The sequence below is a fragment of the Schistocerca piceifrons genome, chromosome 2, assembly GCF_021461385.2.
Source record: "Schistocerca piceifrons isolate TAMUIC-IGC-003096 chromosome 2, iqSchPice1.1, whole genome shotgun sequence".
Classification (NCBI taxonomy): domain Eukaryota; kingdom Metazoa; phylum Arthropoda; class Insecta; order Orthoptera; family Acrididae; genus Schistocerca; species Schistocerca piceifrons.
This window is the reverse complement of record NC_060139.1, coordinates 657,466,871-657,492,723: the sequence shown is the minus strand read 5'-3', so window position 1 is coordinate 657,492,723 and position 25,853 is coordinate 657,466,871. Positions and strand designations below refer to the sequence as shown.

Below are 25,853 nucleotides of genomic sequence, written 5' to 3'. Positions count from 1 at the left end.
CCATGGTATGCTCTTCTCTTATCATAAGCAGCTGTTTCAAGATATTTAAATAGATAAGGTCGAAGTACATCCGAACACACAAAATATGCAGCCACTATACTAAAAAGCCTCCAGCCACGTTGGCAAGAGTCTGGCCTTGTTGACTTATTGTTGGTGGTCTGCTTCATGAGTTGACAGTAGACCTCATCACGTAACTGCTCATGTTTGTGACAATGCTGGAAAAAAATTAAAAACATTCATTGTTTATCTTAATTATTCTGGTTACCAGTCTTTAGGAAACAGAGAGGCACCAGCATTATATGAAACAGATGTTTACACCTGTCTATTTCACAACTGTCATAAGTGGCTCAGTCATGTAATTAAATGCAAACTTTTATTCTGCCAACAATTAAACAAAATATTCACTACCTGACAGATTAAAAGTAAGTGCTGGACCAAGATTTGACTCTGGAACCTATGAGTTCTAGCTCCAGTCTGCCATACAGTTGTGATCTAACAGGATATTTCACTATTGCATGGAATTTGCTGCAGAGTGAGTGATTCTTTCCAAAAATATTACTTACTAATATCTTCAACAATATTTTCTTCTTTGTGTTAATGGACTGGATCATTAACATAAAGCAGAAACATGACTGTACAAATAATATCAACACACAATGCACATGCCTCTTTTGTTGCTCTATTAGTGACTTGTAAACTCAGCTGTAAGATGACTGGTAGTATGTCATTGTAAGTACACAAACTAAAATAACATCCATCTTCAAATCAAAACAAAGCTACCTCTTCATGTTTACAGTTATTCTATAACAATGAAGAACAATGACAGTGTGCGAAGCTTCCCGGCAGATTAAAACTGTGTGCCGGACTGAGACTCGAACTCAGGACCTTTGCCTTTCGTGGGCAAGTGTTCTACCAACTGAGCTACCCAAGCACGACTCACGACCCATCCTTGCAATTTTACTTCCACCAGTACCTCATCTCCTAGCCTCCAAACTTCATAGACGTTCTCCTGTGAGTTCGAGTCTCAGTCCAGTACACAGTTTTAATCTGCCAGGAAGTTTCAAATCTGTGCACACTCCGCTGCAGAGTGAAAATTTCATACTGACAGTGTGTGTTTACTAAATGAACTAAACAGAAATTTTTATGCTCACTGTCACTACAGCAGGAATGTTTTAGATTTCTACAGCAGATTACACAGATTTAGTGATGTATGTATAAAAAGCAATGAGGCTGACACTGTGGTAATTAATTGCTGAACATTATTTTATTTTCAATTTGTTCTCCAACAAGTGGTAACATGCTGTTACAGCCTTTAACATGAGTCTTAGAGTTATAGAAGAATTATTTTTTTTATTAATTGTACAGTTTGATATAATTATGTTTAGTTTGTGAAGCAATATCCTCTCAGAAAAAAATCTCGTAGTAATCTGTTCTACATCACATTGTTTTTGCTCTATCTATGGCTGGGACCAGCATAATAGCAATAAATGGTTAAAATTAAATAACATAATGGTTAAAACAACAAAATGCTAGGGGAACTAGGCTTACTGTTTATTGCAGGACTGCAAAATCAATTTTGACATTAAATCTGATGTACCAAGCAAAGCTAATTAACAAGTGAACAAAGACACTGACTCAATCAATTTATTTTCTGTAGATTGGAGTGTAGTATGGATGAGTTCATTAACTTAGGCTACTCATAAAATATAATTTATATAGCACTAGCCTAAGAGAAAAGGAGCAAATCCATGTACGGATTAGTGACGAGTGGTACACAAACCAGGCTCAATGTGGTTTTTAGTTGAATGCTTGGCTATTTCCCCAGTTCCACTTAACACCATAACATACACAGTTCATTATAAGATCATACAGAACTTGTGACATCAATACCTTTCATCGCCTTATATTATGTAGTGTTAGGAAGAGTACAAGAATCAAGCACCATATGATGAAAGACTTATCAAATGAGGACTCTAGACATCAGTATATTATAAATAATGACAAAAAAAGATGAAGTTTGAATATGATTATTAAGACCTGTCCATGAATCTGCAGTCAATATTTGCAAAGATTTAAAGCTTTTAGCAACCAGCGGAAAAATGTGCCTATCAGAACACAAAAAAAGGCAAATATGCACCTATTTAAAAGATCTTGACTGAAAAGTGGGGTACCAGTTACCTCATTCTACCTTCTTCAGCATCTTTAAAATTTTGGCATGCAAACATATTCACACTCTTTTTAATGTGCAAGTCACCTCCAACTACTACAAGCTCTCCAAACTGTTAAGTCCATCCACACCCAATTGCCCATTCTCACTCACTCAGCCCAACTGATTGTTATTATCTCAGTGTTTCTCTGTCACCATCTTCTGTCTCAAAGCTGCAGTCTCCTTTGCCCTGTCCTGCTACTACTGTCTCCTCCTACTGTCACAGTCTACTTCTCAGTCTTTATTGCTGCTACCATCTCATTCATTCCTTCCCACTGCTGCTGTCTCTTCTCCAATGTCACTGTCATACACTCTTGTCTCTTTTCATCACTGGTTCTCACCCACTTCCACATTCTCCTTCTCTGTACTGGTATTGTCTCCTTTACTCTGTCACGGTCACTGTCATTGTCAATTATCTTCCACTGCCACAGTGTCCCTGTCTTTCTTTCATACTGCAATGTCTCCTTCATTCTTTCTATAAAATAACCACAGTCTACTGTCTTCCAGTATTTATCACTTTTCCATCTCTTTCCCAGTGCCACTGTCTCCTCCTCTCTTAGCATAAAAAAGCAGGAATATATTCACATGTCAAAATTTTTGGGAAATTTTTAAAGATGCTGAGGAAGGTAGAATGAGGCAATGGTACCTCATTTTTCAGTCAGGGTCTTTTAAAACATGAGCCTATTAGCCTTTTTTGTGCTTCCATAGGAGCATTTTTCAGCTGGTTCCCTTCTCCTTCCTGCCACAGCAGGCCACGTCCCTCATAAGAAAATAACTTTATGGTTTGGTAAAATTTTGATATTTACTTATGTGAAACTGAAATAACATTAAACTAATTTTAGACTTCACTCTGGGTTTTATGTACACAAAAATTTTGTGCTTACCAGAACCCTTCTGATGATAACAGTGTCACTTTACAGCATATTTTTCTTTGCTACATCACTTTATTATCTACATTTTTTTGCCTCACGCCAGATTTTACATGCATATTTTCGTATACCAGCAGAGTAACACTGAACATCCGTATCTCAAAAATGGATAAAGATTCAGAGAAATTGTCAAGGTCGGGATCTTACAAATATATTGTAAAAGTTTCAGTCATTTGTTGTGGATAGCCATCTTGGAATCTGCAGCTCAGTTTAAGTATCCAAAAATCATGTTTTTGCGGTGTTTCTTGATAATGGATAAAGATTTTTGAAAAGACGATAATGGCACTTCTAGATAAATGCCTACAGAATACATCATTAAAATCTGAGCAATTTGTTGTGGTTAATTATTTACATACACACTGCTGATGACAAAAAATGGTGAAAACACTTTTTTTTTTCCAGGACCGCCTCCATAAGCCCCGTAAGGTGCCCTGTAGACCACATTTAATGCACAAATAGCCAACCAATTTGCTCATTTGCCTAAGCTGGAGGAAGTGTGTGATATTCAAATTTTGACTCTGTAGTGTAGGATCGTTGTAGTAAGATGATCCTTTTGTTGGGTATACAAATGGTCCCTAACCCAAGGGATAGACCCTGCCTTCCTACCAACAACAGAATCCAAGGTATGAGCCCTAAAAAAATTCCATTTTTATGCACAGCATTTTGGAAAATATTGGTAGCGCATGCAGTCACATAACACCTACCACTTATAGTGGCACCTTACAAAACACAAGTCATATTATGCACACCACAGAGAACAAACATAAAACTTAAGACTCCTAATTTTTGTTTTATTTTATTTCTATGGAATGATGTCAGACAATAATTAAGAGTTCCGTGAACACGCAAGAGTTTTGAATATTTTCATGCTACTTTCAGTTTAATTAATTATTTTAATTCCTTTGATCTCAAATGGAAAAAAAAATTAGCTCATACAACACGAGAACTGATTTCATCACTTTTAGTGTGGGCACTGAAGCACAGTAGTGTGATGTTTATCAAGTTACATTCTGTTTCTTTTTAAAGTCTTGCCTAATACAAAACTGGCTTTCCAACTATGTTAGTTTCAGAAAGATATGTAAGCTGTCACTTAAGTGCAATACACTACGAGTAGTAAAGGCATTCCATATGGAATGAGTGTCTACAAAAATTGTTTGTTGTTCTAAAGATGTACCACAAAGAAACAAATACTCACCATAAGTATAGTATAAACACATTTGACCTCTGTCACATCAGCTGGCATGGGGAGGTCTCCCATATATCTCATAATTGATACAAAACATTCAATGGCTAAATCATTGAGTTCAACGGAATCCAGGCGTAATAACGATTGTTCAATTGGTGATGAACTAAATTTCACCAGATCCACCTACAAAAAAGAGATGCACTGACTATCATATGGAAAGCAATACCAGTGTATAAATGTCACATACAAACAAAAAATGACAACCAGCTCAAATAAATTACAGTACTATATCAAGTATGAACACAGTTTACATACAAAATGCGCCTAAATTGATTATTAATTAGCATTTCAGAACTTCTAAGACTTACATAGTTATTTTTTAGCTATCAAATGTAACAATCTGTAGTGATCTCAACGTGAAGTATACATGTTGAAATCAGATATGCAAACTCCAAACTATGATATGATACATAAAACCAAACACAAGTAAGATACCTCTGAAGGAATGACAGCGCAACGACAACAAGAAATTCTCATTCAAAATGACAGTAAAAAATGAGAGAGAGACAAAAGCCAAAGCACAGCTGAAATTTCAGCTTTTGGTATTTTCTAAAATTCCTTCATTCTGATAAACATTGAACACAGAAAAAGGCTGTCATATACACAATACTATTGAACAAAATGAGAAGTCACCCCAAACCTTGAACCAGGAAACACAGAAAATAAGGACCTTAGTCTTTTTACAGAATTCTTAATGAAACATCAAGTTTTACTTGACTTGAGAGCCAAACACATTTAAACTGACAGTAATTAAAAACTTTAATTTCCATATATACTAACAGCAAAATTTATTCCAGAAAAGTAATTGTGATTTAATTCTCAGAGTCTTTTAATGATATATATAATCATATAATTTGTTCACCTGTTCTTTCCATGTCCATTCATTCTCCTTGTTGCCTTTCTTGCTCTTGTTCTTCTTACTTTTTAGACTCTCTATCACTTTCAAGGAGCCACTGATGGATCCATCAGCTGCTTTAAGCATCTCAAACCTGAAATTTTCAGAATTAATTACAACAAGAAAAGTATTACTCAACAGTAAGCAGAAGTACTAGGCATAGCTTTTAAGAATTGCATTCTCTGTGACTTTCACAAATGTAAGAATCACTGTGATACTGGCATACATAAGCGAATATGTGAAACTTATTTCAGTATTCATGTCCATGCTTATTTATATGTCATTCCAAGAAATAGTAGAAGGCATTTTCATGTTGATTATATCCTACTAGGAGATATAAGAAACACGTCTTACATCCAAACATGTCTTATGTTGTCATGAGAATCCACAGTGTGCTGCCAGTATGGCTCGTAGAGAGACATACAGATAAACCCCTTTTAGGTATTAGCAATAATCAATCATTGTGACCAATCAGATCACAACTTTTAAAACATTACAAGAATATTATTATTTTTTTTTTAATTTGTGAGAATATAAGTGGCAAACTAAAGTGAGGAGATTCAATGTCAATGCCATACTCTGTTTCAAACATTTCATGTCTACTGGTAGAACCAGTATTAAAATGCAATGATAATTTACAATTTCTAACTGATTTAATAATCAGAACAGATAGGATAAAATACGAAATCATCACTGCCACAATTTCTAAAAATATTACATGAAAGTATTTTGTCAGAAATACCATTGAGAGTTATCTTACTCATAGCATTTGATAAACTTCAAAGAAACTGCAAAAAAAATCCACCTTAGTGGACAACTGATTGGAAGGAAATGCCTGATAATAATGTCTTTAAACTTTATTAAGATGAGGAAAATATAAGAGGTAATTTTATGGAACATTACTATAACAACGTAAGTAAAATTACCTCATATTGTGACTATTCATTTAACAGGTACCACCAAGCAACCTGTGCCATCTTTACTATAAAAACAGAAGCACTGCACAGTTAATCTAACTAAGAACATATATCTTATGGCACTGTGTAGGTATATACCTTGGTTTTTCATAGTACATACAGGATGATGAATAATGATACATGATGAGTTACAGTGTGAGACCCATAGCTTCACTTCCAAACAATTCCCAATGTTCTGGAATAATCAATGTATTGTGAATGATCTCTAGACTCACTCATGTAGCTTGTATCCAGGACCAGTAAAACACTCACAGGTAACACCTAATCAAAATCTCAAACAACAAGAAAATAGCAGCGTCCCACACAAACAAGTTGTATTCATCTGCGGGGACAGCAGGAACTCTGAAGACACGCATCATGAGCAGGAGAGCACTTTCTCCCCACCAAGTACTCTGCACACAACTGAAGATATGCTTTGCTGCACGCACTGCCATTGCTGCTCAGCATGCAACCTTGAAGCCACCTCCTATGACGGTCATGCCAGCTAAGATAGTTATCTCATGTAACTAAGAACTTCCACATCCCACAATTTATAATCCATAAAACAGATGCCAATTTTAAAATGCTTTAACCAAGAAACAAGTATTTTTCAGCAGAAAATAAACAGTACTGCACTAAATGTCCAAACTAAAGAACTTGAAACAATATAATCTGATTAAATTAATAATTATAACAATCATTTCTGCTGCAGGCAAATGAAGACTCCTAAAGCAATTGTGCCAAACATATACAGTTAAGAAATAAAGTAAAATTCACCTGCGAAAGATGAGTACTGTTTATTCTTGTCTACAGGATATACAGTGTTCATAGTAACTGCAAAAATATAGCCACAAAGATTAACAATGAAATTATGTGTTTGATTAACCTGAATGAAGACACAAATACCAAGGCATTGTTGTGTAGCAGAGAAATAGAGTATTTTCTGTAGTCAGTGTGAACTATGAAGTTGCAAGAATTCACCTTTCTTGAAAGCTTCACTGCAGTGGGGTCAACAGTTAATATAAGATATGAATGGAGCAGAAGGAACACTCAAATACAATCTTGAATTAATGTCTATTGTCTCACACAGTTACAGTTCAGTGGACGGTCTTGAATGGTCATGGGCGTATACTGAGGGTATATTTTGTCAAAGGGCTTGTGGTTGTCATAGCTGTAGTCACCATGAGGGCACTCATAAAGTTTTAATTATTGCCCTGAAAAAATAAAGTTACACAATTTTATGTCTGTCTGCAAGTATGTGCCTGCACAGTCGGTACATGGAGAAATGTCTGCATTACAGTACTGTAGCACTCTGCAAGAGGAGCCAATACAAAAAATCACAGCCCATTGATAAAGTGTGGTATGAAGAATGGGTAATCGTAAAATTTTAATTGTCTCCTCAAAAAAATAAAGTTACGTAATTAATTTATTATTCGCTTGCTTGTGGGAGTGGGGGGTGGGTGAGGGGGGGGGGGGGGGGGGAGGGAGGGAGGGTGGCAGAGAAGTTTACAAGCTCACCTCCTTACTGAGCAAAAATGGTAACAATAACCAAAGGCATCAGTGTTGCTAATGGGGCACATTTTGCATACTATTGCCTCCTGTTATAGAAAACATAAATATGGTTGCCTTTTTACATTTCAGAATAGTAGTAAGATAGGAACAAGCATTGAGAAAATTTACCCCCCCCCCCCCCCCCAACAGGGACATATGGCTGATTGGTTCCTACTAAGAGTAGTTAATATTGCCTATTATGCCAACCAGAGCAGCACTTTTCTGGTAGATGTTTCTCATGAAGATATCCATCATTCAGATTGGCCAGTGGGATCTCCTAAGTTGAATCCTGTGGAGCATGTCCAGGATCCACAGGGGAGACAAACAGCAACTTTGCAGCTGCCACAAAGAATTCTCAGACCTCTACACTAGACCCTTCCAGGAGTGCAAGCTACTATTAAAAGGGCTCTTGAACCACCTCACACACGAAACATCACTAACAAGTACAAGTGGCAGCTAGAGCTAACCAACTGACTATTAACTAATTTGTTGTGCTGAGAGTTTACAGATTTGTTATTTTTTTAAGTGTACCTTTGATTTCAGAATTTACAGGCTTTGCACTTTGCTGTATGCCAGTATATTATTCTGTAACCTTACATACTTCACGTTCAGGAAATATTCTTTCCCTTCTCATTTATGTTTAACTTTTCATCACTAGCACTGGTGTTTTCAACAGTATTGCAATATAAGTGGCAATGAGAACATCAATTAAGCATTAGCAAAGAGAGCTTTAAAATCTTTGTTTGCGTAGACACTGTAAGGTACATTTCAAACTAACAGCGTAATCCTAAGTACTGTGAAAGTCATTCCAATTCTGACTTAAGAAAGTAATATAATTATAGAAAATCTGGTTAAATAGTCTACGAGAAAAAATGGGAACATGAAAATAAATTGTGTGGTATTTGGATGCACTATGCAGAGCAGGAATACCCGACAGCTTGAAGTATCATTCTGGCTGGGAAAGTAACTTTTGTGTGATGTGCCAATGCCAAGTAACACAGCTCAATGAAAGTTGGACCATAAATAAAAAGAACTGCACAGTCTGGTACAGAAGGTAACTGAAGTAATGTGCAATGAGACAAAGAGATATGACTCTTTTACTGAAAGACAATAATTATACAAAAGACACTGCAATTTATGTTGACCCCTGGATATTACGAAAGGTGGCACATCGATCTTAACAGGATGTGTGATCACCATGGACAGCAATGTGTGTTCTGCAACGTGCTCCAATGTTAGCCACAAGGCTGGTGAGGGAGTCCTGTGATAGGGCTTTCAATTCTACCATCAAGGCCTTTGACAACTGCTGAACGGTCACTCATGAATGTGGACAAGCTGCAATACAGCTCCCCAGTGCATCCCACATCTGCTTGAAGGGATGTAGGTCAAGAAATGAGTGGGGCAGTCCATTTGCCAAGTATCTTTTTGTTCTAAGTGCTCCTCCACCTGTGCGGTTTGAATCACTCGTGCGTTGTCGTCCATAAAAATAAAGCCAGTGCTGAATGCACCTCTGAAAAGATGCGCACGAGGAAGAGTAGTGACTGGTGAGTGTAATGTGTTCAGAGATTTGGTGGTCAGTACACCCATGCAACGTTATATCTCCCTGCACCATAACACCAGGACCAACAAAACAATCATATTTGACAATGTCCCTGGGTCCTTTGCATGCTGCCACCTCTTGCCACATGAGAGCACATGTACATACAGAATCACTATGCAGTCTGAATTTTCTCTCATCTGAGAAGAGCACGTGACCCCCCCCCCCCCCCCTTCTCCCTTCTTCACTGGTCCAGTCCCTACACTATTGTCACCACTGCAAATGGTCCCAGCCATCAATGGAAAATGGAACACAACATACTGGTTTTCAGATAAAGAGACCACCCCCACACAGTTGCTGGGCCACTGGAGAGCATGAGAATGCATGCCTTGTAGTCCTGTTAAATGTGGTTGCAATTGCACCTACTGTTTGGTGTGGGACTCTTCTTGCTTGTTGCACGATGTAGTCATCATCTGCTGCTGTAGCTGACTGTGGTCAACCACCTCCCGTCCTTCAGACAGCAGTACCTTTGGTTTGGAATTCTCCCCACGTACATGAAATAGTGCTGAGAGAAATACCAATCTCTTGAATTACACTTGACACACTTTGTCCTTCTTCCAGTTTCTGGATGATTCTTCCCAATTGAAATCATCCCTGTTGTCTCCAGCCATGTAATGAAGGCACTGTAACTGCTCACTGATTAACACATACTTTTTTCTCATACTTTCAATTGCCTTCTGTTGCAGGGCCAGCCCCATTTGGCACTATAATCATTCTGACCTCATGCCATGCTCCCAAACTTTCGTTGCCAACAACAGTTAATATTTCATTATTAACGTTTGCAGAAGAATATCCAAAGGGGTGTAAGGGGCACAGCCTACTGATAAGATGGAGTACTGTGCAGTAATTGATTTCCTGCACCTGAAGCAAAACAACAAAGCAGCAATCCATGCTGAGTTGAAGGAAGTATCTGGCAACAATACACATCATACAACACAGTGGACAGGTGGTGCAGATGCTTCTACTCTGGTCAAACAGGTCTGAATGACAAACAGTGAAACTGCAGATTGTATCTCTGCAAAGAACCAAGAATCACAAGAGAAGCTGAGGTTTTGGTGTTACATGACTGGTATATCTCAATCAAAGGCAGTAGTGGAAAAAGTGAAAAATCTGGCATGGATCACTTTTCAGCAGCTTAATATTTTGAATACGATTGGGTGCACACCTACTGAACGAGCCTACTTAACTGAAACACCAGCATAGAAGTTTGTGGCTCTGTCACACCAATCCAAATGACTTTCTTATCCACCTAATGACCACTGACAACTGTTGGATGTATGACTATGACCCCAAGACAAAGGAGTTACGCAAGCAGTTTACATCACTGAAAGCTGGCTAAAGCTGGATATAGGTTCAGCCGAAATTTCTGCGAGGAGTCTAACAGTGTTCCGAAACGATAGGCTAAACACAGTTGGCGGTGGCGTGTTTGTTGCTGTCAGAAGTAGCTTAACTTGTCGCGAAATTAATGTAGATACTTCCTGTGAGTTAGTATGGGCAGAGGTCATTGTTGGCAACCGGACTAAAATAATAATTGGATCCTTTTACCGACATCCCAGTTCAGATGATACAGTTGCTGAAAGGTTCAAAGAAAACTTGAGTTTGATTTCAAACACGTACCCGACTCATACGATAATAGTTGGTGGTGACTTGAATTTACCCTCGACATCTTGGCGAAAATACATGTTTAATTCCGGTAGTATGCATAAAATATCATCCGAAATTGTGCTAAACGCATTCTCTGAAAATTATTTCGGTTTCCACAACAAAACTTTGTCTCGAAACCTGGCAGAAAATCCAAAGAGATTCTGGTCGTATGTGAAGTATGTTAGCGGCAAAAAACAATCAATGCCTTCTCTGTGCGATAATAATGGAGATACTAACGAAGACAGTGTTGCCAAAGCAGAGTTACTAAACACAGCCTTCCGAAATGCCTTCACAAAAGAAGACGAAGTAAATATTCCAGGATGCAAATCGAGAACAGCTGCCAACATGAGTAATGTATAAGTAAATATCCTCAGAGTAGTGAAGCAACTCAAATCACTTAACAAAAGCATGTCTTCTGGTCCAGACTGTATACCAATTAGGTTCCTTTCGGAGCATGCTGATGCATTAGCTCCATACTTAATCATATACAACTGTTCGCTCGATGGAAGATCCGTACCCAAAGACTGGAAAGTTGCTCAGGCCACACCAATATTCAAGAAAGGTAGTAGGAGTAATCCACTAAATTACAGGCCCATATCGTTAACATCGATATACAGCAGGATTTTAGGACATATATTGTGTTCGAACATTATGAATTACCTCGAAGGAAACGGTCTATTGACGCACACTCAACATGGGTTCAGAAAACATCGTTCCTGTGAAACACAACTAGCTCTTTAGTCACATGAAGTGCTGAGTGCTATTGATAAGGGATTTCAGATTGACTCCGTATTCCTGGATTTCCGGAAGGCTTTTGACACTGTACCACACAAGCGGATCGTAGTGAAATTGCGTGCTTATGGAATATCGTCTCAGTTATGTGACTGGATTTGTGATTTTGTGTCAGAGAGGTCACAGTTCGTACTAACTGACAGAAAGTCATCGAGTAAAACAGAAGCGATTTCAGGCGTTCCCCAATGTAGTGTTATAGGCCCTTTGCTGTTCCTTATCCATATAAACGATTTCGGAGACAATCTGAGCAGCCGTCTTCGGTTGTTTGCAGATGACGCTGTCATTTATCGACTAATAAAGTCATCAGAAGATCAAGACAAACTGCAAAACGATTTAGAAGAAATATTGGAATGGTGCGAAAAGTGGCAGTTGACCCTAAATAACGAAAAGTGTGAGGTCGTCCACGTGAGTGCTAAAAGGAACTCATTAAGCTTCGGATACACGATAAATCAGTTTAATCTAAAAGCCGTAAATTCAACTAAATATCTAGATATTACAATTACGAACAACTTAAATTGGAAAGAACACATAGAAAATGTTGTGGGGAAGGCTAACCAAAGGCTGTGTTTCATTGGTGAGACACTTAGAAAATGTAACAGAGCTACTAAGGAAACTGCCTACACTACGCTTGTCCATCCTCTTTTAGAATACTGCTGCGCAGTGTGGGATCCTTACGAGATAGGACTGACGGAGTACGTCAAAAAAGTTCAAAGAAAGGCAGCACGTTTTGTATTATTGTGAAATATGGGAGAGAGTATCACAGAAATGATACAGGATTTGGGCCGTAAATCATTAAAAGAAAGGCGTTTCTCGTTGCAACGGAATCTTCTCACGAAATTCCAGTCACCAACTTTCTCCTCCGAATGCGAAAATATTTTGTTGACACCGACCTACACAGGGGGGAACGATCACCACGACAAAATAGGGGAAATCAGAGCTCGTACGGAAAGATATAGGTGTTCATTCTTTCCGCGCGCTATACGAGATTGGAATAATAGAGAATTGTGAAGGTAGTTTGATGAACCCCCTGCCAGGCACTGAAATGTGATTCGCAGATTATCCATGTAGATGTAGATCACACCAAAAACAGTAAAGACCCAACCACCACTGGGCAAGGTGACTGTTCTATAGGATGGCCACAGTGTGTTGCTAAAGGATAATGCTCATAAGTGCAAATCATCATAGAGGCACACTATCAAAAACTCCTCATGAGGTTACAGGAGGCTGTTGAGATGAAGTATTGCAGGAAGCTACCCATCTGGTTGTTATTCCTCCACAGGTACATGCCTTTCTTTGGTCTAAAAAGTCCTTAACTCTAAAATATGCTTTGTTAATTGCATTTTGATGCAATTCACTTAACAAAACAACCATTAGCTACGAAGAATTGTACAAAATGATACTGTGGACACTGTACTTCATCCTACTTCCATTGGGAGTTTACAATATGAATTAACTTTCACCAGTGTGTTAGAGCAAATCTTTATCATCTGCAACAATCTAGATGCTATAAATTCATCAATAATAAGGCAAAATCTCATGTGTCACTGTTTCATACTTTCTCTGGACCAGTTGCAGTAAACGACACAATTTGACCACTGACTGAGCTATTTCCCCTGCTATATTTATGAAATTATATTTTCTGTGGGTATTTCAGTCTCAAATAGTACTGGTACTGGAAACAAATTCAGATCTTATTCTGATTCGAAACTACTTATTACAAATGTAATAAGGTTCATACACCAAGGACAAAGTAAGAATACAACTATTATTACTAGTAATAAAAAAAAAAAGAAGAATAATGGCAATTTCATAGTTCACATAATTTTTGGAAGTTATTTGCAGTTCCAACAAACATCTAATTTTGCCTCTCCACCAATAATAACAAACTGTGCCCTCCCTATCAAGAAATCTTTAATGAACTCATAAATTTCATGATACCTAATGATACTTTTGTGAATACTTGTGTAAAGTGTGGTGTAGTAATGAGCTAAATGCATTTTGGAAGTTAAGAAATCCTGTAACCACCTGATTTTCTTTATCCATGACTTTCAGAATGTCTAGAGGTAAAAGCATAAGTTGGGTTTTGCTTAACCAATGTTTTCAGAAAATGTGCAGATTGGGGATTGGGGACGTAACTCAGTTGGAGCAGCACATTGTGTTTGAACTCAGAATATGTTCTAAGATTCTACAGCAGATGGACGTCAATGATATGGCATGGTAGTTTTGTGGATATTTCTGGTATGCTTTTGTAGCTGTGCATGATCTGTGATTTCTCCTTATCACTCGACATTTTTTTGTTTGAGGGATTTACAGTATATTGCGATTAAGAGAGGGGCTAACTCAGACACAAATTCTGTCTAGAATCTGACAGGGATTCCATAGGGCCCTAAGGCCTTGCTCAATTTCAGCTGTTTTGTCAATGCGGCTGACACGAAGATCTGTATCATTTATCTTCGCATTGGAGCAAGAATTAAACTGCAGCAGTATTTGTGGAGCTCCCTTTGTAAAGGAACATTAGATGAAAGTGTTCAGTGTTTCTGCACCTGTTTTGCTACCTTCAATTTCGGTTCGTGCATCATCCATGAATGGCTGGACACTTAACTTCAGTGCCTCTCACAGTCTTCATACATTGCCATAATTTCTTTCGATTTTGTGAGAGATCTATCAATAACTTTCTGCAACAGTAGTGGCTGAAGGCTTTCCACACTGCCCTTTTGACAGCCATATGTATTTTGTTGAGCATCTCTCTTCCTCTGGCCCTATACTTTCTATTACAACTATTGTCCAGTAGTCAGTGTTTCTATGGAAGTATCTTGACAGAGGTTTTATACCACAGTGTGTCACACCAGTCATGAATTGTTCTACTAGGTGCATAAAAACATGGATCACAATGATTCTATGTGGTCCTGACCAGAGCTAAAGATTTTGAGTTTGTCCTTGAGATATGACATTCTGAATACATAAATCTTTCTACTTATTTTAGTTGTAATTTGTACTCTGGTTGTCATTGTTACTATAAATGTCTCATGACAACTGATACTAGTTTCAACGTGGGCATAAATTTAGAGGTCAAGTCTTTTTGTTGCCATTATATGTAATATATTTTCTTTATGGGAGTGCTTCTGAACAATCTGTTCTAAGTATTTCTTAGAGAAGGTGAATAATATCTGATGGTTGGATGACCAAAGTCTCGGTGGGATTGGGAAACGTATGTACAGGTGAGCTGAGGTTTTCTCTGCCTGTTTTGGCTACATCTGGTGGTGAGTGTGGTCGCTGATTGAAGGACCAAATTTTAAGTTTATGCCCACCCTTAATACTGAGTCTTGCTCAAATCATCTCAAATGCAGCTTCTGTTTCTATCTCAGTGGGATTGAGTTTTTTGCCTGCTGCAATGAATATACCATTTCCATTACCCCTCAGACTATTCTTTCAATATACACTTAGATATACTTCAAACTCTCACTTTAAACAATACTAGATTTTATATAACTTTCTGTATGTAGTGTTACATCAACTCTGCTGCTCCCAATTCTGTCACTTTGTTGCAAATCCTTTGTTAGTGATCAGTAACATTTTAATAATTTCATCAGTGGGGGAGGAAGGCCAGGCATTTTTTTGGTCTCGCCCTGATACTCTGGAGTACCCATTATCTGGATTGCATGGAGAGTGTGCATGCCGCATACAGTCAGGTATTGATATGTAGGACTCCTCTGAACCATTTAGGGAGATGCTACAGCTCTCAACCCTATGGTCCAAGTCTAGAAAGTCATTGCCAAGCTTGTTACCAAACCTTCAATGTCTCTGATTGAAGCCTTCAATTTGATTCAGAATCAGGGGGCTACAATCATTTCTGGATTCAATACTGCAGATTGTAAGCTTTGTTCAAATAATGTGAGAAAGACTGATTTTCTCAACTTCTTCTGCCAGTCACTGGACTGATCTGAGGATAACGCTGGCAACCAGAGGATAGACATTGTTTGCTCCAAGGTGCACCACAATCTGCAGCTGGTTGCATCCTTTTCCCCTCAGCGGCTGTTGAAACAACTACTTCAACATGTTGACATGAGATCCTTTCATACTGAGTGCGCAAAGTGATCTTTCTTATTCCTTTTGTCATTTCACCAATGGGTATCATTATTCTCTGTGTGTACTTCTATGCATAGTCTGTTAGAAGAACTACACAACCATCATAGCAAGTGCTTAACATTATCTTCACAGATGAAAAACGTGCCCAAGTGTATGCAATGCTTCTTTGATTATTCATTTTTGGATCTTAACAGTGAATATAACATTTATTATAAGACACATGAAAATTTATATTAATTACTGGAGTTTTCAATATTATCTCTGGGAATGTTTTACTGCTCCTTCTGCAGAAGGTATGCAGTGAGCTATCAGATTTTTTATTCAGTTCATAATAAATGATTTTATGCATTGATCAAGCACAGTTTTCAACATTTCTGGTTACTGTCTGAACAGAGTTATGTGTCTACTGGACAATTTTAAGTTGATGTTCTTACATTTCACCACTAGAGACGGTCTGGCATTAATGTTCACATTCCCCTTACATCTCACTTTAAGCTCACAATCTCTTCATACCACGTCATAGATTGGCAAACTTTTTTTAAAATTTTTCTTTAAACCAAATCACAGAATCACAATTTTGAAATGACTTTATTTGCCAGTTTCATTATATGAATCACAGCACAGATTTTCATTTGGGTCTTCTCAGTTGCCATTCTTTTGGATTTTACTACAGTAATTCAATCACGCAATTAAAGAAGGAACCAAACACTTGAACACTGAGAATCTTATTGTACTTCTCATTCGGTGCACTCAAATATTACTTCCTGCCACAAAATATGTGTATACACTTTATATTTGACATGGATAGAACGCTGTGTACGGTGAGAAATATTCTTGCTGTGTAAAATGACTGTGCTCACTTACGTTGGACAGTATCTCATTAAGTGACAGATTTCTAAAAATCACCACTCTGTGATAAAAGTCAAAGGAAGTGAGGTTAGGTTTTAAAGCCCCATCAACAATGAGAGCACTAGAGATGGAGCACAACCTTGAATGGTTTTGTAAAGGATGGGGGTGACAAAAGTCCAGTCACCATACACATATGTATCAAAAGGGCAGCTCGAAACCAGCTGTTTTTGTTCTATGCCTTGTCACTACACACAAAAAGTATGTTTCGAGTCTGACAAAGCAAATTACCCAACATGGAAATGGTACTCACTTCTCAGGACTCTGTCGAAAGTGCAGCATTGCGAACTGCAACAACGAGTGCTTGCCATCGTGCTGATTTGGAAGACTGTGTTGTTGTTGTTGTTGTTGTTGTTGGTACTGCTGCTGTGACAGCTCATGTGCTGTGGTGAGCACAGTTCCTGTATGCTGAGGCCGCCCAGTCCATGCATCCAGATGGTTGTGAGCTGGAGGTGGTGACATAGCACGCCTTGGGCTTCCATGTTGGGGTGAGGTGTGCTGGTGCTGGTGTTGTTGCAGTGATACTTGTTGATGTTGACCCTGTGTCTGCTGCTGCTGCTGTTGCTGGTGGTGGTACCCATCCACAGCCGAAATGACAGGCTGCTGTTTCTGGTGTAGCTAAAACAATTAATAAACATTGAAATTATAAGTTCCACAAGATTAGCATTGCATACTGCTGCTGAGAGAATGTAAGTTGTTTATTTGGAAGCAGACACACAGGTTTTATTGTAACCAGAGAAAAACAATGGATGCTATATAGGAAGAATCTTCTAATGCACAATCGCTACAGAGTTTGAAAAGAGACCTTGTTAATAAGTAAGGAAATTTGAATGTATAAGTCAAAGATTTTCAGTTTGCAGATACCTTCACAGTGTTTGCACTATGTTAACACTAAATATTACGGACATTCAACAGTTCTGGTCTTTCTTTTCTGCAATTGGTTTCGCTTTGTACTTAAAATCTACAGGAATAAATAGAGGATGTAGAGCAGAAACTAAACAACAGCTGTTTTCAGTCAGTTCTTATTTAATTTTTCTTTAATCTCTAGCCCATGTTCATTAGAACATTAACAAGTATACAATGTAGTGTTTTTCCTGATGTAAAACACAAAATAATAATACAGATACAAAGCATGACCAGCAAAGGTTGCTACACTATACAAAACAGACATAAAGGGATATAAAGACTTAAATGTGAACACAAAACCACAATATAACAGGACATGTTCACATACTGGTTGCCATCAATAAACTAACATGTTACACACAAAAGACATCTAATAGAAACTACAAAAAATAAAGAGATGTGATGAGGTATGCAATTAACATAATGAAGACGTGGGGAAGGAAAAGGATAAAGGAACATGTGTCTGTGTGTGTGTGTGTGGGGGGGGGGGGGGGGGGAGGGAGTATACATTGTATACTTTTGTTGGTTCTTCTTATATCCTCCTCCCCATGTACCTTTACCCTTTAACATCCCCACAGATCCATTCTGTTAAGTGCATACCTCGTAGGTTCAGTTTTTACTTGAATTCATTATCATTGTTGCTTCTACAAAACATATGACACTTTGTATTTTCCACAAGATATGGTAATTATAGTGATTTCCCTCTCTGATTAATATAATGACCAGAGATACTCATTAGCCCCCCCCCTCCTCCTCATAGTATTTGTCCTCCAGTTACTTCAGATTACTTGACATTAAAGGTATGCTTAGTGTAAAACTACTGATTTGGTATAAAATTTTATGCTGCTCAGGTTTATGAGTTCCTCCATGCCTACTCACTGTATACCACCCCTCGCATGATAATATGAGGAGTATTGGGTTTGCTCTGAATAAGTTATCTTTGACAGTAGGACTGCTAACTCAGTTATTATCATGAGGGGCACACAATAAATGGGTGATAGGTGATAACCACTATAATATACTTCATAAGCAGTAACGTTATGTTTTAATGGTGGAGGTTGGTTTTATTTTTAGAAGCAGTACCTTTTTAACCACATGACTCGGATGTGTCTTACATTCTGTATTTAAAAAGAAGAAGAAGAAAGAAAGAAAGAAGAAGCTCACACCTCTACTAATATGTGGTGTGATTTATGATCATTTCATGCCTTTGATTGTTTATGGCACATCTCATACTTTTTGTAGTTTCTATTAGATGTCTTTTATGTGTAATGTTTGTGTGTACATTTAATTCTTTATACCCCCTTATGTTATATTTTGTACAGTGTAGCAACCTTTGCTGGTCTTGCTTTGTAACTGTATTATTATTTTGTGTGTTACACCAGACATACACTGTACTGTATATCTGTTGATATTCTAATGTACATGGGCCTGAAAATGGTACAAGTGAAGTGCTGAAACTGGTAGCTTGAAGGAAAAATAAATAATAACTGACTGAAGTACAGCTATTGTGTGATTTTTGTTTACATACTGTTTGATCAGCCAAGAATATACATGGTGACAGACTGGATTGGAATTTAATAACAACAGTGATTTGATTTTAAAATACCGTCAGAAATTAGCTATGAATATCCCATCAAACCAAAAGGTGCTCATCAATGTGTGTTGAGCCGCAAAATCTTGCATCTCAAGCAAACCTTTCTTTCTCTGTGATACAACAGTTTAAAACAGCTATTTCTTTCTTTTGAGACTCAAGTATTATTTCTGTAACATATGTCAGACAAACTGTATCACAGAAGTGCAAATACAACAGCATAAATACCACTGTCAGTAATTTGTGCAGGAACCCACTCCTCAAATATGTATGTCCACACTGCAGGCCTACTTAATATTGTCAGCTGCAGTTAATAAACGAATAGAAATAATACTTTTTGTGAGAATGATGTAAACAACACAATGTCACAAAATGACAATTAGATGACTTTAAGGTCAAAATGTGGGATTTTCTTAGTTTCACATATATTTAATATTCCCATTCATTTTAATCTCATGTCTGAGAGACATATATAATTACAGTTATAAGGTGATTTCATGTACTTCAAAACATTAATCAATGTATTTCAAGAAAAGTTTCTATAACTGGAAGCAACAAAAGTTTATCTCCCTCATTCATTACCTTCATTTCTTTCGCCCACACAGAATCTTTGATTTCTGTTGAGGATATAAAAGAACAATATATTTTGTATGTGTATGCGAGTGTGGCAAAGTATTCCACACAGAATATAATAGACCACAATAACAGTGTGTTATATACTCTCTGTGGTGTTACCTCAACAGCATACACTTATGCACCATCTTATGTAATCAAGCATGTTAAAATATAGCTTTCCTCATTCCTGCAATTTAATATTCAGAATAACTTATCTTTCTGCATCAAGTACTCTAGCTTGAGAAAGGATTTCATTCTGAAAGCTAGCAAGTTTTCTTTCTTTTTAGTGCATGCCTGTCAACAACTCAAAGCTTTACTCCTAAAGTATTTATTTGGCTGTAAAGTATTTGAGAAGAAAAACTGCCAGTATGAATACTAACAATAAGTACTGTTCTTTTTCAGGCCCTTGAATAGCAGCAACTGTGCTAATTATTAACACGCAATCTCATATTACTTCCATGTCTAGTAACCCTGTTATTGTATATGACAATGCTCTATCAAATACTCTTGTCTTTCAACGTTCATGAAATAATAGGGTAATATGTCACACCTGAAACTGAACATGGAAATAAGCCTTACATTGTCAGCTGTCTTTCATCTGAGCCCTTTGGCATCATCTGCACTCAGGAACATTGATCAACCAGCTATCATTCAAAAGTGAAAGACTGCTTATAAACAGCCAAGAGACCATGATGCTGATGCATTATGAATAGACTTGAAACAAAACAATAATGATGGAGTGAATATGGGAGATGATTTCATCTGTCCAAGAAACATAACTGAATATTAAATCATGTACCAACAGGTACTGCTCTGTTGAATCTGGACTACTATGTAGAAGTAACAGAAAAATTTGCTACTCATTATACACTTTACAGGCACTGAATCCATGTGGAGCTGGATCAGAAGCAAAATGCCACTGTCAGTTTTCTTATAGATTGGTAATAGCACAGTGTTATTGTTTTATGTATTTTCTATAATCATAAAGCAGTTTAAAATTTATATACTGCATTTAATGCATGTGTAGTATTTTTTAATTGTAAGAACTGTGTAAAAATAAATATTTTGACTCCCATTATGAATAATTTATTTTTCAATAATTTGATTCCATGCTGTTCGAATTTTTGAGCCTCACTGCATCACATTCCTCTTTGTCAGTCTAACTCCCCCCTTCCTTAGAACAGCAAGATTTATTTTACTTTTTCTTTTTCCTCCAAAACTTTTACTTAGTTTGTAAAATTTTTCCCCTTCCTGTTTCAGTGATAATGTATATTCTTAATTATCCTTATTTTAACTACTATTTTGGAGCAACATCTTTCTCTAGCCCTATGCAGCCATTCCCACACAAATTCAAAGCTAACTGCCACCACACCTCTTGGTAAGGTAAAGGTAGGTAAAGTTCATGTTCTAGATAGGTCAATAGAGCCTGACCGAACGCCAAATCATCCTCTGACAATGGAGTCACTGGATGCAGCACACTGCTCTCCCAGCGTTGTTGACCATTCCTTTGCCCTCTCTTTTCTTTCTGATTCAAATAGCCTTATTTTGACCTGTATATTCTTTTTTGCTGCTCCAAGCATCATGCTTCTCCTGAATAGGAAACTTAAGTCCTGTAATTTTCAACCAATAGTTTGAAAAACTCTCAAACATACAACTGTGTGAAGTGGTGCCTCATATCTGGAGGTTATATTGTATTAGAATTTCTTTCACAGGCAACATTCCTGTCAGCTGCTCCATTCAGGCACAACTCATGACCTGCCTTCACTGCTGTAATTCAGCTAGTATCTCTCTCCTACCCTCTAAACTAGATAGAACTTCTCCTGCACACCTTGATGGACTTGCACGCCTGCAAAAAGGGTATAGGGAAGAAATAGATTACCAACAGCTTACATGTTACAAAATATTTCACTATGCAGTATTATGGTTCCTGATAGACACAACTTTTTGCTGTCCAGCCCAGAAAATCTTTCTTCTAATCCCTAGCGTTTATACCACCTGGAACAGCATCCACTTTTTTCAGAATTCGGAAAATTTTATTTTATTATTTAACTCTGTGATTGGATGCCTTTCCTGACGCCACATTCATCAAGGTAATCTAAGGGAGAAAAGTTGTGTGCGCCTACATCTGTGGATCACATACACTTTATTTTGTGTTTTACTAAATTTTAACTACTTGTGTATTATATCCTCTGGTGTGGAATTTGAGTATCAGCTCGCAACTTGCCTAAACAACCAATGAAAAACTGCCTAAAAACCATACTCAGGCAGGCCAGCATACAAGCCCACAGTCATTAATCCACCAAGCGGATCAATATAGGTCTGGCTCACCATCCTGTCGCACATGTTAGCAGGCTGCATGTTAACAGTGTGGGACGTGTGAGCAGGTGCCCAACTTCTCTGTCAAGTACACAGTTTCAATCGTTGGCAATAATTACTGTACGTTTGCCTGTCTCTGAACTATTCCTTTCGAGTAAAAAATTATGAGATCTACATGTCAGCATTACATAATATGTATATCATAATTCCTGCATATTGTGTAGTTTATGGAAGTATATCTTCCTGTGTTTGACATATGTCCTGACAGTCTAATTATTTTGGCCAACATATGAGGGCATGCTGAAAAGTAATGCCTCCGTTTTTTCTAAGTGGAAACTCTTCAAGCTTTTTAAATTAAATAAACGTTATTAACATTATACATCTTTATTCTTCACTTTTATATATTTATTCCTCAACATAATCACCCTGGTTATGAGCACATTTACCCCACCAAGAGACCAGTTTGTTGGTACCGTCATTGTAGAATGTCTGTTGACGGAGCCACAACCGCACATTTGCTTGCCTCGCTTCATCACTATCAAAGTGAAGATGTCCTTTTAAGTTTCGGAAACAGATGAAAATCGGATGGGGCGAAGTTGTGGCTGTATGGAGGATGATCGCTGACGGTGAACCAGAGGCGTCAGATTGTTGCAGATGTCGCAGTGCTCCTCTACGGTCCGACATTGTCATGCTGAAGGACGTGTGGACAAACTCTTCAGACTTGAAACTCAATTCCAGCATGCTGTTTCTCAGGCACCGACATAATAGGAGGCATTATTTTTCAGCACGCCCTCGCATTTTTCATCACTCATCTTATAGCCTTCGGAATGTAATGACACTAGATTTTTACCAGTTACAGTACAGTTCATTTCATCTAGTTCAAAACGTGCCACATATTCTCGCTTAAGCTTTATGCACCTCATGTTACGAGAACCCGATGCGACGTCGAGTGGGACGGAACGGCTGGGTGCTGGGCCGCCAGCGACGACACGTAGAAGTGGCTGCCCATCTCTTCAGTTTCGGAGAGTTGCCACAGCAGGAGGCTGTCACAACCGAGAGGCTGACAGCTTTCTACCGCGTTCTTAGCAGCAGGCAGCCGAGCCGGCTCGACTACGCGGCCGTAGCTGCAGCTTACCAGGAATCAACTGCTATAATAACCCTCTTCGCGAGATACGCAACATGTCAGGCAGCACCCGTAACTTCAAAGCCATAAATATTGTGCATGAATCTGTTTTTCTTCCCGCGTCACGTTTCAGGCCATCATTTTGCTGTAATCAGGTGGAACTAAAAATCACCGTATAGCCCCTAATACAAGCCGCATCCTTCATTTTGTGGGGACAAAAAGAGAGAGCAATACAATAGAGAAAAAAATCGTGTCAAATTTGCAAAAACTGTTCACAGTACGGCCATTCTTATACAATTATTTTATATTATCATGTAGGTAAATTACTGATGTAACTATTAACTTCATTGCCGACATTAGTTTATTCACCGCCAGTATTTTCGCCATTCTCGTTCCGAAGTAATCTACGGTGTTCTCGCTATCGTTCAGGGCAACAGGCACGCAGCAGCACTTCAGCCATACTTTTTGAGAGCTTTTCTATTACACGTACTGTTCACATAACAAATAACTGAGAGTTTCAAATTTGCATCATAACAGCGCCAAATTCCGAAGTTGGTTGATGATTTTATTTCGTCCATTACCATTAACTACTGAAGACTAAACTATACTATTTAAATAGAGAAAAACTATGCCTATCCTGTCGTGTTACATAGCGGAACTCTGAGCACGATAGTGACGAGTAACCTAAAACCGAAGATAAAACTGCACTTACAGTGTTCGCGGCCTTTCTGTTGTATGTTGTGTCGTGTAATCGGATGTCGTAGCCAGTCGTAATCTCCTGTGCGTCGTTAATGAAATTAGTTTGTTCAATAGCAGAAATTTATGCGGAAATCGCGATGTATTAGGTAAAAACAGCCAAATACTTGCGACAACAGTATCGATATTGTAATAGTCACGCACAAATATGACAAAGGAAAAGTAGTTCTTACGTGAAAAATAACATTCTGTACCCAGCTCTAGTAAATTATTATTACACCCGTCTGCGTTTCACACAATTTGTTGAAACTGCAGAATAGCATACACAAGAAATATGTTCGGAAGTATTTTATGAAAGTGCTTGTGTGGCGGGTAACCTTCTACGGAAGTGAACCGTGGACGATTAAGAGTTCAAATAGAAGATAAATGAAGTTTTTGGAATGTGGTGCTACAGACTTATGCAAAAGATGAGACGAGTATATCGAATAACTAATGAGATGGTAGTGAATCGAATTCGGAGTAAAAAAAAAGTGCACAATTTGATTAAAAGCAAAGATCGGTTGATAGGGCAAATCTTAAGAGGTATCAAGGAATCGTCAATGTGGTAATGGGAGGAATCGTAGGAAGGAAAAAATTGTACAGGAAGGTCAACTCTTAATTCACATGGATATAGATTGCGGTAGTTATGCACGGATGAAGAGGCTTGCACAGAACATACTAGCTTGGAGAGCAGTCTCCCAATATGAACACACTTCTCGAAATTCATGCAAGCAAATAATTGTCTGAAAATGAATACACTCTAAAAATTGAATTCCTCCGAAAACTATTGACGCCTTGGATGTATGCAGTGCGGGCAAATCGCAGCTGTGTTCCAGCTCTGACACTGCCTGCCGCCTTATTAATAACATTTATTCCGAAGTTTCATTATTCATGTAGCAATCACTTATAAGTACTTGTTCCGCTAGCGATGGCGGTTGATGAAATCACTACCGAAATGACAGGTGTCCCACAGTCCCCTACTTCGGCGATTGAACAGTGGAGGGGAGCTGTGAGTTCAGCAATTTATCAGATCACGTCTGGACAGAACTAACTTGAACATTACGGTGGATTCTCGCAATTTCATATAAACTGGCGGCGACTTTATTAGGAAACAGCATACGCACTGTAGCACCTATTTAGGCGTCTAAAATTTCCACTTAACTTTTGACCGTAACTGGTCGTTGTAGAGCAATAACTCGACCAAGGGAACTCCGTGAAACAGTGGCTTCTGAAATATCGAATATGCTGAACGGTTGAAAGTAGGTAATCAGGAACCTACTTAAGACAGATTTGCTGTTGGGACCAAGCCTAACGATGATTCACTCGTGCATGTTAACTCTTTTTCCCTCACCGCTATTCTACGTTACGTTGTTAAAGTGGTGACACAGATTTGTAATTCCCATTCGGCTGCGGAGGTCCTTGAGCTTGTGTAGAACTATGAACGTAGTTTGACTTCAGATATCACGTCTCCCGTATCACATATAGCTCTATATCAGGATTCTCTGTAATGTTCGGCTTTCTCTGTTACAAACAGTTTTCGTTCCATATTACCGTGATTCCTAGCCCAGGTTAAACTGTAGCTCCCTCCATAATTGGCTGGTTATGCCAGTTCAAAAGTCGGAGGAAGGCAAGGGCTTACCGCATCTAATAGGACTACACCCAGTAAAGCACGGTGGTATTCAAACCAATCTTCGCTTCAAATACCTTACGGGAATGCAGTTGGGTGACATCTTCGACAACCGCCGATGTACTGTCAGAG

General features: G+C 38.2%; 1 protein-coding gene across 1 annotated transcript in view; it reads right to left on the bottom strand.

Annotated features, from left to right (window-relative positions):
• Positions 1–25,853, bottom strand: part of LOC124776994 (unconventional myosin-XV-like) — a 465,068-nt gene that overhangs the window by 31,454 nt on the left and 407,761 nt on the right. The window contains exons 46-49 of the mRNA XM_047252242.1: positions 17,062–17,426; positions 5,244–5,370; positions 4,331–4,504; positions 2–215 (exon numbers count right to left, since the gene is read on the bottom strand). Coding sequence (XP_047108198.1) covers positions 2–215; positions 4,331–4,504; positions 5,244–5,370; positions 17,062–17,426 — 880 coding nt within the window. The remainder of the gene's footprint in view (position 1; positions 216–4,330; positions 4,505–5,243; positions 5,371–17,061; positions 17,427–25,853) is intronic.